Source organism: Ixodes scapularis, unplaced genomic scaffold (assembly GCF_016920785.2).
Source record: "Ixodes scapularis isolate PalLabHiFi unplaced genomic scaffold, ASM1692078v2 PGA_scaffold0__279_contigs__length_252992795, whole genome shotgun sequence".
NCBI classification, from domain to species: domain Eukaryota; kingdom Metazoa; phylum Arthropoda; class Arachnida; order Ixodida; family Ixodidae; genus Ixodes; species Ixodes scapularis.
The window spans coordinates 21676604-21690391 of record NW_024609835.1 but is presented as its reverse complement, the minus strand read 5'-3'; the positions used below and the strand labels follow the sequence as shown (position 1 = coordinate 21690391).

Sequence of the window (13788 nt, the reverse complement as noted above, 5' to 3'; positions counted from 1 at the left end):
CGCCTATTGAAATCACAGTCCACTCGGTTAGGGTTAGCAGGGACGCCGGTGAGAGTCTAGCCTCAAACTCAGTGACTGGGCTCGAAAACGGTTTGTTGCCCCTGGGGTCGAGTGTTTTTTGGAAAGGTGTATACTCGCCAGCCGTACAAACTTCATCACAGGCGTCCTTGGGCCAAGGTGGCGACGAGCAGCCAAAACATAACACCGGCGCGCACGAACGCAGGAAGAGATGCTTGGTCAGGTATTGACCTAATCCGGTAATGCACGCAGGCGACGCGCCTTCAGCTGCAACCGTAAAAGAAAAACCACCCCGCGATTTTTTTTTTTTTTGTGTTGTTTGCTTTTAGTGAGTTCTACCTCAAGCGGTTTGGGGGTTCCACTAGAGACGCCACTGGAGTGACCTCGCACCTGGGCGAGTGTTCCCATGGTCGCCTCGTCGTCAGCGCATGCTTCTTGCAAAGCCGGACTCCCCCGCGCACAAACCCAGACACGGATAATCCGTTAATTTGAGCAAGCACGTTCCTGCTTCGACCTGCAACTGTACGAGCGAGGATGCTTGTTCACGTAATCCTTCGCGTCCTTTCGAACTTCCACGCCAGGGAGACCTCCTCTTTGGTGAGAACGATTTATTCGCCAGGCATGTCAAGATACCGTAGTCACCGGCGAGGATTGCGAGTTACCCTTGGGAGATCCTTTTGCTGGACCCGACGTCAGCGGCGAAACATACTTCGTATCAAAAAAAACTTTTTTTTTTTTAGTAGCGTATCATTAGCAACGAGACGCGCAGTCGTCCGGATGATCTCATCGTAGTGGCGCGAGACTTTACCCCTTGACGGTCAGGTGCACTCGCTCAGCGTACTCTCCGAACGTCGTGGGAATGAAGAGGGGCCAGTCATAACAATCTCAATTTTCCGAAGAAAAAAGAAAAAAAGAGGAGAGGCTGTTATAAAAGACCCTCTAGGGCCGAAACGAACTTCACATATTTCGTCATGGACACCAAAGATGCTGACACTCGCATACCCGACCCTGCTCAGCCTGTTTCTGAAATCAGATTTGATTTTATTTGATTTGCCACGGTGGAACGTATTTTTAGCTTGGCTGGGGACGTCTTTAAAAGGAAAAAAGGGAAGACTCTCTTATCAAGAACTTTGAAACTCAATTGCTTCTGCGAGCAAATAAACTATTTTTGTGAAAACGCAAACCATAAAATTACTGCTTTTATTTTAGGCTCGCAGGATTTTTCATGGATCAAAACTGCCGTTCATTTTGCTACCACACATATATAAAAAGTAACTCCGAAAGTAACTTCAAAGTAACTCGCTACTTTTTTACAGTAGTTAGTAGTTTACTGAATTACTATTACCAATGCGTAATTTCTACTCTACTCCAATTAGTTCTGGCATCGATACTCAGTAACTTAACTACCTTTCTTGAGTAATTTGTACATGTCTGTCCAAGAAGGGCGAGAGAGAGCCGTTCTCAAGGGAACACGGTCTCGCATAGCATCCGGGACGCGCCCTGACATGGGGACGCCCCACGCCCTGCCTGAGCTAGACCTAGATCGAGACGGGGAACACGTGTTTCAGATTCTCGTTGTTGTCCATGCCTTTCCGCTGTTTTTAATGTTTTACCGAAAAAAAAAAGACTCCCTGCTGAACTAAAGTCCATGCGAATCGCGAGATAAAAAGCGTTTTACATTTATTAGCTTGATTACTGTTAAAGCACTCATATGTAAACTGCATAAGTGTCTGATGTAAGAAATGCACGTCATGGGACATATCGCAGCACTTATATACCTGGACATGTCGCGGCATTTATCTTGAACTGTGGTGACAGAGTCGTAAATCATTTGATAGAGTAATGTGATTACTTTTGGATGTACTAAATGCACATATAACTGTTGTTTCTCCCCCCGTCCCGCCCCTCTGCTCAGAAACCGAGGGGTTCCCGAGTTAAAGAGAAAGAGAGGGAGGGGGGAGGGGGGGAGGGGTGAGCGAGTGGTATTGGAAAAGTAATAGTAGTTAAAAGTACATTTATTGCATCCAAAAGTACATCGCGTTACGCTTGCGAATGCTATGTATTACAAGCAATCAAATGATTACGAAATAACATCAAAACATGAATCGGTTACAAGCAGTTTGATTACTTTTATTCATTACGGCGGAAGTCTAAGGCAAATCATAATCATAATAATATCGGGAAAACCGTAGTTTTATGACAAGACTTTGTTTTTTTATAAAACCTATTTACATTTGTTTTAGTTGGAACGGGTTCGAATTACAATATTTTGCAGTAGGCTCACTCAAGGGCCGCGTATGAAAAAAGAAAGACATCACATTTCTTCAAAAAAGAAAAACTTTTAGCGCAGAAAAGACTCCGCAACATGAGAGAGCACATTGCATAATATCTAGAATGAGTAGGACAATGTTTCGGTATGTTCCTTATGGCAGTGTTACAAAGCATAAACGGATAATAATATAGCAGACAGCACTACGAAACATTTTACGGATAAACAAAAACAAATCAATGGTCACGCATAAATTTAGGTCTACCTGTTTTCAATGCTCTGCAATGTTTGAATACAAAACAGCCATACCTCAGATAAACATTCAATATACACTTACACTTCGTACATTGTCATTTTACATTATTAATTTATACAGAGTATGACAAAAACTGTTGCAAGAATGGAATTGAAACGGTCATCAAATTTGCCCATGAATGGGCCGCACATAAACAACATGTGTACGAATAAATTGCTTCCATGCGCGCTTACAACTATTTTACCCTCTTGTCACAGTACTTTAGAAGGAACTTCTCTAGAGTAGATTTTTATTTTACCATACGGTTGTGCGTGGTTGTACGCGAACATCGTCTTGATTCATCCTTTTTTTCCTGTGCTACCACAGATTACGCCTTCAAGGCTTTGCGTAAATTACCCTTTCGGAAAAGTACGCAATGTAATACAGCTGCTTTTAATGTAATGCGTAAACGAGCGTTCGGGGACAAGGTCACATTAATTAATCATAAATGAAGACTTTAAGGTTCCAAGGCTAACAAGAAAACTGTTGACAAAACAAACACTCCTGCAGTGTTTGCCGATTGTGCCTTAGAGCAGGGTATAAATAACTACGCAACTGTTCAACCCGCTCTGATGGAATACGTGACACTAAAAGGTTTGTTGGTGACCGAGTCCCACTTTAGCGATATGGCCGCTTCACAAATTGAAAAGTATTTGGTACAAAATATCTGATGCAAATCTGGTTAGTGTCCTTTAGGGGCTTACGACCATGTCGTTTTATGATGTCCCTGACCTGATTTGGTCATAAAAGGTTCGGCTAGTGAAACTCGGATGATAAGAACTTATTCATAACATATAGCACAGATTCAGAACTCCCGGGAAAAAAAATATGCACTAAAGTGTACTCTGGAGTTTAATCATTAGTTTCCTCTTAATCAAAACGTCAAGCAGTAGAGCGGCCAATAGTCACGCCTTCTCACTTTGAAAAGGCTGGTACTTTATTGGTCATGGAAACTGCGTTGCCTCTGGACACGGTACGAACTACAACCGCCCTTCAGATTACCTAAGCTAATTAAAGGAGATCCTCTTTCAATTAGCTTAATTAATGCTGGGGTTTTAGAGTAAATCACTTTAACGCATGAATCAAGGAATAAGGTTGTATTACATATATATCTCTATGAACGAAACTTGAAAGGAAAGAGCACAGATAAAACAAGTTTGCAGGGACGGAAAACAGGACTTCTTTCGTTGAGCAACAACAAAGAATGGAACAGAATATAAAACATCCCTTTAAAGCTTTTAACTTTCTCTCAGAAGGAAATGACAAAATTATTAAGGGAAAGGGAAATTCAAAATAAATTTAAAAGTTTAATAAGCACTGGCGTCACGACGAGGTATCAGTAATCTAGTCATCTCTGATGTTAGGAATTCGACCTATGTCTTTGTCAGTGATTATGAAGGTGCAGAAATGTGGTTGTTGACAACAGACCTACTTCGCACTACCCTTGCGGACCTACTCCGTTCTACCCCTGAGAGATTCATTCTCAGGCCACAACTTCCGCACGGTGTTGCCAATAAGAAAGGTCGTTTCGCTCTGATTAACTACATGCACAATTCCGCGCACCAGTTAAGATCTACCGCGTCCAAGTTCCACGCGGGTGTGTTTTTTTCCTGTCATATGCGCCTTAAGCAGGGGTATAAAAAGGTAAATGAGAGCGACAGTCCCAGAGGATGCAACGTTAAACATGCCAAAAAGTTCGTTAAGTGCGAAGAATGAAAGGTTTAATTCAACTAAGCTGCGACAGTCAGTACATTGAACAAACTGGGAGATGCGTTAACTCTCAACTCAGAGAACACAACTTGGAAACATGAAAGACTTCAAATGAGTATTTCCCTCCAATTGTCGACCTCAGCCACACGTGCGATGACTGTACTCCTTATTTATCTTATACTATAATACTGGGCGTGCACAGCAACATGTTTAGGAGAGAAATTACTGAATCATTTGGCATGGGGACTGTCAACAACATTTCTGGGCCTTCATAATCACTGATAAAGACGGAGGTCGAATTCCTAACGCTAGAGTTGACTAGATTACTGATACTTCGTTGTGACGCTAGTGCTTCTTAAACTTTTACATTCAGAGTACATTGTTTTGACAGACCCTTGGGGTCTGTTAAAACAATATTTTTGCACTTTCATTATCACGCTCAATGACACAGGTCGAATTCCTAATATCACAGATAACTAAATTACTGTGACCTCTTCGTGACGCCAGTGCTTCTTAAGCTTCAAAATTTATGGTGAATGTTTCTTTTAATTAACAATTTTCGACTTTCCTTCTTCAAGAACGTTGAAATCTTTCGGGGAGGTTTTATATTTTGTACCTGTCTATGTTGTTGTTCAATGAAAGAAGTCCTGTTTCCGTCCCCGTCCTCGATGTTTCATCCTTTTATGAATTCGAATATATATATATAGTATCCCCAAATGACTCGCCAATAGGTTAAATTATTTTCCAGAATCCAGCTGTCCATTGTCTTCAATTAAGGCACATCCACGGACACCACACAAATGAGCAAATGTTTGCAGGTTGGTTTTTACGGAACCATCTACCATGACTTCACCAGCGCCCTGTTCAAGAGCACCGCTACGCACGCGAATTGCAACACGAGGCCGCGAAACACTATTGTCCCAGAGTTGCCGCTTGGCTTCGGAGAAGGCGCTGGCCCTTTCTGCACTGTCTTCTTATCACTCACAAGAACGTCGATGTCATTCTTCACTGGATGCATGTCCTCTTCCATGTCCTCATCTTCAACACTTTTGGGGGGATGCTCGGACGATGCCTTGTGAATGACGTTATCCTCGTCGTGAGTGTGTACTACTTCGTCGTGGTCCTCCAAAGAAGGCGGCTCAGTGGTTGTCGTCAGTTCCAGATGCTCCTTGTGAACGCGCGGTATGTCGTAGTCTGCGGCACAGCCCAGCTGCTTGATGGTGAGACGAGCCACCTTGCTGCTGTTCGTACTGCCGGGAGTCCTGAAGTCACACTTGACGTGTCGGAGCTCCCGACGGAACTTGTCACTTCGCGTCACGTTCTCCAGGTGCAGCATCCAGGCTATGCGGCAGTCGCAGCTGAACTTATTTCCTGAAACAACGTTCGGAGAATCAACAAAGACAGTCGCAAACCTATGTAGACACGCTAGTGGAAATGTTGCGATTGAAAAGTTATTATATTTAGCGGTCAATAAAAGAAAAAAAAAAGAATAACTCGATTCCAAAAAAACACACAAATAAACAACAAATAGCGGAGATGCGGGCGGGCGCACTTTGAGGACCCTGGCCGCCATCTGTCAAACGTTGTGCCAATCAGACGTTTGGTGTGGCCATGCTGTCGCTTAGGTTAGCGTGGTCGATGGATGCCATAGGTAGGGTGTTCTGGAGGTTTAAAAAACAAAACAAAAATACTTATTTTGCTTTTAACCGAGGAAAGTTCATTCCAAAGATTCATTCCAGAAGTGCAATGGGACAGTCAAGGACATGAAGTAGACAGGATAGTGCTAACTTGTCTACTTCATGTCTTTGCCTGCGCCTTTGGGCTTCATAATTTCAGAAAGGTAATGGTCCAGATTTCGTCAATGTAAAGATCGCCCCTAGGGAACTTCCGTAGTAAATTTTAGCGTAGTTACTAACCGGCTTATGCATTCCCTTGGACAAACACTCTGTTTTACTCATTCTGCGTAATCCGCCAAGTCCCTTTTCTAAGCTGCATTTAATTATTTTTATTTATTTATTTAATTCCAATACTACTAACCCCCTTCGGGGTTATTGTAGGGTGGTACAGTTTGAAATATTACAAGCAGAAAAAAATATTCAACACTCTAAATTTTCAGGTCAATATTCCACGCAAATATAAAACTCAAGAATGAAAAATTAGTACAAACTTCAATACAATAGAAACATTGCACTTTTAAAAACAGCATAAAATATTAGTTTACGATGAAATGTGAGCATCTACGTAATCAAGGAACATTTCAGTAGAAGAGGAATGAACGTCATTTTGAGGCAGGTGGTTTCATTCGTTAATGTACCGGGGAAAAAAAACGAAATTTGAAGCAGTTATCATGAACGACGTCTTCCTCGTAAAGATTACCATGGTTGTACCGTGTTATACGCTTGCTTGTATGGATAAGATAATTTTTTTTTGTTAGGTTAAATTGATCGTTGGCTAATTCGTATAGAAATTTAAGTCTAACGATTTTCGCTCTTTTTTCTAGAGAGGAGAGACCCAGTTGCCTGCAAAGTTCAGAGGGAGAGACGTACCCTCTATATGTACGCAAATAAACCTCGTGCCATTCTCTGAATTCTTTCTGTCTTATTGATGCCGGAGACGGTGTGGGGAAACCAGACGACGTTGGCCTACTCGAGCGTAAGACGTATTAAATTTTTGTAGGCTAACAATTTATTGGCAGGAGATGTAAATTTTAAAACTCGTTTAAGAAAACTCAGTTTGTTTAAAGCTTTATTAGTTGTGAAGTGAATGTGTGAGTCCCAATGCAAATTTTGACTGATGTTGAGGCCGAGGTATTTGTATTCAGCTACTTGTTCTAAGAGGTTATTGCCTATCTGGTAAGGAACGGAGTATAGTTTCTTATCGGTTATGGTCATGAATACAGTTTTATTCGAATTTATTTCAATCTGCCAATCATGGCACCAATTTATTATGTGTTAAAGCACATTATTTAGGTTAATCTGGTCGTTTGGGTTATTTATTTGTTAATAAAGTATGCAATCATCAGCAAGGAGACGAATGTTTACGTTCATATCTTTGACCAAGTCATTTATGTATATTAGGAACAGAAAAGGTGCCAGTACTGATCCCTGTCGGACTCCCAATGAAACTTTGCCTTTGAATGATGAGTGCACATTAAGTGCTACGTACTGGCAGCGATATGAAAGGTAGTCTTCAATCCACTTGAGAATGTTTCGTGCTCCTAGTATAATTCTAGCTTCAACAATAGCTTCGGGCGAGATTGGTTGTCAAAGGCGTGGTCTTGCTTGCATGGTCTTGCCTGCGCGTGCGAGAGAATCGTGTCCGATTTACCCTATTCTTTGTCTTCACATTTCAACAGTATACACAACAGTTTTGATACGATTTTTACTTTTAGGCTGCGTCACCACCTGTGCTATAAATAACAATCATTTTGTTTCGGTTCATGATGCCTTGAAGCCAGCAAATGGCGCGGAACGGTATAATCAGCTATGGTAGATGGCCATCGCATTCATCGTTGACTTTAAAATAATATATACTTAAAAATCCCTTTAACCTCGATAATATGCTAGGTTCTTACAAATGCCACGATGTACTGCTTAGTGTCATAAAATAGCGACTACATAGCATGCCATATACTTTGGAGATATCGCTAACTCCTAATGCGTTGGGATTGTCGGCTAACAACACGGTTCCTGATTTGAAAAAAAAATATGCTTCCCTTTTAATTTAGCAGTCTGCTCCTAGTAAACGTTTGTTACTGTAAACGCCCTTGAAGCCACTGATGCTGGGACTATGTCAATGGGAATGTAGGTAATTGTCGATATAATGTTCTTAGAATTGACTTTGATGTAACCAAACCCCAACTTACTTTAAAAACGTAAGTACTAATTTCATTCTAACATGGAAAGTATGTAGGGGCCAGCTTGTAGCGATTTAAAGTAACAAATATGTATAATTAATTGCCTTTGTGCGACAAAAACAAGTTCCAGATATGGTTTTCATTGATTGATGAGGGAAGACAACAAAATAGTCTGGCAAAGTGTACTCTAACGATTCCCTACATATTCTACATATAGAATGTGCCCTCAGGATTGTATATCGAGGCAAAAGCTAAGACAAACTTCAAAGGAAATGCATTTTTTATAACATCGATGCATAATATTGCATTTCAATTTGACCACGCTGGTCAGAATAAATCCGGATTACAGGCTCATGTGACCGGAATAAAAACAAAAAAATTGTTAGAGGATTACACATTACATCACAGGTGTTTCTAGATACCCATGCAGGCAGCGCAACAGAAAGACTTTCGCTGAATATAGCTTCAGAAGACACGCTTTAAAGTATTCATATTTTCCAAGAACCGTCCGTGAATAAAATACGTTACCAGAAAAAAATAGTTAATTTAATTTAATTTAATTTAAATTAGCACTAGAGACTTTGTTCGATAGCTGTGGATGTGTTTCATGATTTTTGTTATTTTGAGTTGGTCTTTTGGCGCCCTTTTAACGGTAATTTCGTGGTCAATTTTCTGCGCTTTAAGCCCTTCTGTGTTTTCATTGTATTTATAAGCACTGTCCTATGTTGGACAAGTGTATTGTTTTGTTTTCTTTCTCCACTCCCACCATGTCTCCGACTTTATAATGTAGTATTATGAAATAAATAAATATATACTCAACACATTATATTCGAAATGTAAAAACCAAATTGTGTGTTAGAAAAAAAAAACATTACAAAGTATGGGGGCGAATGTTTTAGGACACTAACATTACAATTGAAATGAACTCACAAACCCTCCCAAGTGAGGATACAAACATCCAAGAGGTTCTGTTCGGTCTGTATTATCTTTTAAGGAATATAAATTGTCCGCGACTGAACTTTTTATGTATTTCTTATCGCACTGAAATATGTAGCTTGATATGGAAGAAAAAATAAACACGTTTGATTTTATTCGATGTTTTAAGATAGGGGAACACGAACGCGCTTTCAAAAACGTAGACGCGTTTCGACATTTAAAAACAGCCAGAAACATTGCCGAGTGGTTTTGTGTGATAACACCGAGTTATCTTCCTCCAGTGAAGAGAGAACGAACAGGAAATCACAGACGAGATAAAAGATAAATAACGGATTTACTTAGCCAGTAAACCCTTCAAGATGTTCGCTGAACCCGTCAGCGAAAGGTGTCACGGGAATAAATAGCTCCCGTCCCTTCCCAGAGCGCGTCGAGAAGAAGCCCGTGGCTCAGAGGCCCGCAAATAGGACGCAGCCTCGGACGTGCGAACAGATTCGTAGCTCTTAATGACGAAGGCCAAGTCGAAGCGGGGGAACCCCCTCTCGGGAAATCTGGAGTGCACCCGCGACATACACGGAGCATAAGACACTGGTGCTAAATGTAAGAAGCTCTTTGTGGCAGTCGATAGAAAAAAAAAACAACTAACAAGAAAGACAGGAACGACACATGCAGACTTTTTCTTTCGACTAGACTAGCAACAAAAATTTAATTCGCAAAACTGATCAGCGGGGATTCAATCCGGAAGCTCAAGGAGGGAAAAAGACCTTAAAGAAGGGCAGTGAAAGTTAAGAGGATGGAAATAGGGTGAATTGAAATGGAATATCAGTATTAGCCGAAGTAAAAGCGAATAGAGATAAAGGCAACTCAGTGAACTAGTTTCAAAAACTGCCCTTTCGTTCAGCTAATTTTTTTTTTTTTTTGCCTCCGCATGTTGTTTTTGCCGCTTCCTTCGCCCTCCTTCTAGTTGCGGTTATCGCCTTAAATGTTCCGAGTTGGTGAAGGCCGTTGATAAAATTTGGAAATTACTAAATGCTCGTTGCTATACATGCGTTGCTCGTGACGTCACTGCACGAAGCGATTCGTCATTCATACTCTTTTTACTCGCTGCGGGAAACGTATTTGATGGTGTGAGATGGCTGCTACAGAAGGTACAAGCACTGTAGCAAGGCCACTACAATAGCAGCTAGTGAGACGTCAATGCAAGCTATGTGCGGTCGATGATAATATAGATGCTCCGCTTCCCAGCCCGAGCTTTCATTTCTACCTCTGTTAGCACTTCGGCGCACGCGTAGTCAAAGCTCGACGGAAGGCGATGGGCGCGTACTGAAAACGGAGCTTCTACTGCATTATTAACCTGTCACCAACTATGGTTGACAGAGGTGCGCGGTTATTTTCTTGTGCTCTCCACATATCATGGTCTTTTTTTTATTATTTATCCAGTTAGAAGGGCGTTCGGTGTCATGTGTTGCCATGGCCGCGTAGTTTGGGTGACAAGGGTAGACGAGATTATGCCACCGATTCCCTTGTTTGGTGGGTATACAGTTAAGATGGCTTCATGAGTTCCATCTCTCTTACAAAACGGTGAATCAGTGCAGAACGAAGGATACGCGCACAGTCGAAATTGTGATCGGGTTTTCTGATTTTTTAAAAGAGTTCGCTCTAAAGATTCTTTGAGTGCCCGTGAGACAAGGGTATGAGACTACTCCACATGATAGCCAAACACATCCACGTTACGCATATTTATTTTAAGGCCCAAACATACAGTGGCGTTTGGCAGCGTTATGTTGAGAAGTGACTGCCTGAACATTCATGCGCTGTATGCCGCACGGCAACCTATTCGAGGATCAGCTAGGAAAGCAATATACAAAGCACGTACTATCGGGGAAAAATGAAATGCGAACAGAGGAGCGCGTGGCTCGCGGTACAGGCTGCGCCGCCTGGAAGTGAGCCTAGGAGCGAGGGTGTGTGGCCTACTTCAATGTGTTCACGCCGCTCCCCAAGCTTCAGCAGTGCGCCTCTTAGTGCGCTGAAAGCTATCACCACTATCTTTGCTGGTTCAGCGCGTGCGGTGCAAAGAAGCTCGCCGCACTCGCCGAGCAGGCAAAGATAGCGATGACAGCTTTCAGCGCACTGAGAGGCGCACTGCCGAAGCTGAGGGAGCGCCAATCGAGGGGCGTGAACACATCGAAGTAGGCCACGCACCCTGGCCCCTAGGTTCACTTCCAGGCGGCGCAGCCTGTACCGCGAGCCACGCGCTCCTCTGTTCGCATTTCATTTTTCCCCGATAGTACGCATATCCTGGGGGCTAGTAGTCGTACCTCGTCGTCACGTAGTCACACGTACTCAAACGCAACTTTGGGGATAGCTTTTTAGTCTTCACAACCTATTCTAATGGAGTCAAATGCAACTGTGATAATGAATCTTTAGTCCTCACAACCTAGTCAAACGTAATTGGACGCTTCTTTGTGAACGGGTCTTTCCTCACGGTCGTGTCTCTGCGTAACCATTCGTAACACAGCCAAATTGTAGTAAAGCGCGGCAGTGTCTATATGCCTTTGATCCCCGCAATGTAGTCACCCATAGACAAACGCTACCATCAAACCAGGCACCTAGCCAGGCTTTTGTTTCGGAGGGGGGGGGGGGGGGGGCGGGGGCGCCTATGACAAAATGCTGTATAACGGGGAGGGGGGAGAGGAAGTCCCAGCAAAATGGAAGATTTCGGGGGGGGGGGGGGGGGGAGGGGGCGGGTCCCCATGCCCCCCCCCCCCCCCCTGGCTACGTGCCTGTATCAAACTGAGCCTTTAGAAACCATCTTGGCTGTTGCGATATGCCAAACATTTAAGCGGATGCATACAGAACGCGTTATAGTGAGTGACAATATACGGACACTACCGAGTCCAGCTTCGTTACGAAACCTATAAATATCGCTTCAATCCAAGCACGTAGCCAGGATTTGGTTTGGGGGGGCGGGGGGGGGGGGGGGGGCGCCCATAACAAAATGCTGTATGAGGGGGAGGGGGGAGAGGAGGTCCCAGCGAAACGGAAGATTTCGGGGGAGGCCTGTGCCCGATGGGCCTCCCCCCTGGCTACGTGCCTGCTTCAATCGCTGCATGATACGCTTGAATCGACGCATTGACTCACCAGTAAGGCTCATGTCGAACGACTCTTCATCGATACTTCTCAAGTCTTCAATGGTTCGCCACGTCAACGTGATCAGCTCGTTCAAAGCCAGGTCCACAGTAACCAGATCGGGCGCACCCAGGAACATATTGGCAGGAAGGATTCTGAGGCGGTTATTCGACAAGTAGATAGTCCTCAGGTTGGACACGCCGTCGAAGGCCAAGGGGTCCACCTCGGAGATGTCGTTGAACTTGAGGTCGAGATCTTCAAGCCTGGGCATCCCGCTAAACACCCGAGCGTCCAGCCTCCTCAGCTTATTGCGAAACATGTCCAGACGCACCAATCGGCCAAGGCCCTTGAACGTCTGTTCCGTCAGCGCTTCAATCTGGTTGTCGCTCAGATCCAGCTCAGCCAAAGAGGCGAGGTCGGCGAAAGCTAGGTCCCCGATCGTTTCGATCTGGTTTCGCTCCAGCAAGAGAGTTTCGAGCAAAGGAAGCTGGATGAGCGCAAGGGCCGGTAGAATCTTGAGCCTGTTGCCAGCAAGGTCCAGCTTCTTAAGACGCGGCAAGTTGGCGATCGATTCTTTTTCAAGGTCCGTGACGTTATTTGAGTCAATCGAAAGGTCAACGAGGTTGGATAGCTTGTAGAAGGAGTGCGACTTCAGGGCTCCCAACTCGGCTTGCGCAAACTTGAGCTTCTCCAGGAGGGTGGTGTGCCGCAGGGTCTTGGAAGGAACAAAATTCAGCTTGTACTCCTTGCCAAAATTTGTGAAGGAGAGGGATTTGAGCGCAGTCTGTCTCTCGAGCGCTTTGAAGACGACGTGCTCGGCTGTGAGCGGCCTTCCCACAAAACACGTCACGTCAGTGGCCCGCTCGCCTTCGGTGCCTGTGTCGCAGCGGCAGTACATGGGTTGGTCCACGAGATGGCACACATTGAGTGACTCATCTTGTGCGGCACTCGGAGAGATGCGGTGGGATAGAAGAAGGAGCAAAAGGACGACAGGACACCTTTAATAAAAAATAGAAAAAAAGAAAACAATTCACGGTTAGAAGCAAGCAATACTTGTCTCATCACGATTGTTGTTATATTCAATTTCCACTCTCCATTGCCTGTTTCATTTCCCCCACATGTCACTGCATCTTTAAACCTATCCTAACCTCCTTTTCTTTCATTTTTTAGTTCACTACTTTTGTGCAAATCCGCTGAACAGAAACATAATAAAATAATACCACCAATGGCACCCCGAAGTTCAAGTTATGTATAGACACCCTTAAACGTGCCCGTTGGTGCGTAATGCTTTTAATCAAGATTGTGATTTGTTTATAAAAAACAGTCTTCCGGAAACCTCCCAAGCCTCATACAGACTTGGTGGCAAAATGATGTCCACCCTTCTTTTCTATTATAGTGGAGGATCATTGGAACATAGCAAAATGCCAATTGTCCTTTTGATTAAATGGCGTCTAACGATTGGCGTCTCAAGTGTATCGCGATGAAAGAGGCATGAGTAAATTCCAAAATAATGAAGCGTGACGAAGGGGTGGAGAACACAGATTTGAAAACAAAGAAATTGATTCCTAGCTAAATTAG

The 13788-nt window shown here is 43.6% G+C and overlaps 1 protein-coding gene across 1 annotated transcript in view; it reads right to left on the bottom strand.

The window, feature by feature from the left end:
• Positions 1-2130: 2130 nt before the first annotated feature.
• LOC8032506 (connectin) overlaps positions 2131-13788 on the bottom strand; it is a 32553-nt gene continuing 20895 nt past the window's right edge. Inside the window, exons 2-3 of the mRNA XM_002410167.5 lie at positions 12223-13208; positions 2131-5663 (exon numbers count right to left, since the gene is read on the bottom strand). Coding sequence (XP_002410211.3) covers positions 5131-5663; positions 12223-13208 — 1519 coding nt within the window. The 3' untranslated portion in view covers positions 2131-5130. The remainder of the gene's footprint in view (positions 5664-12222; positions 13209-13788) is intronic.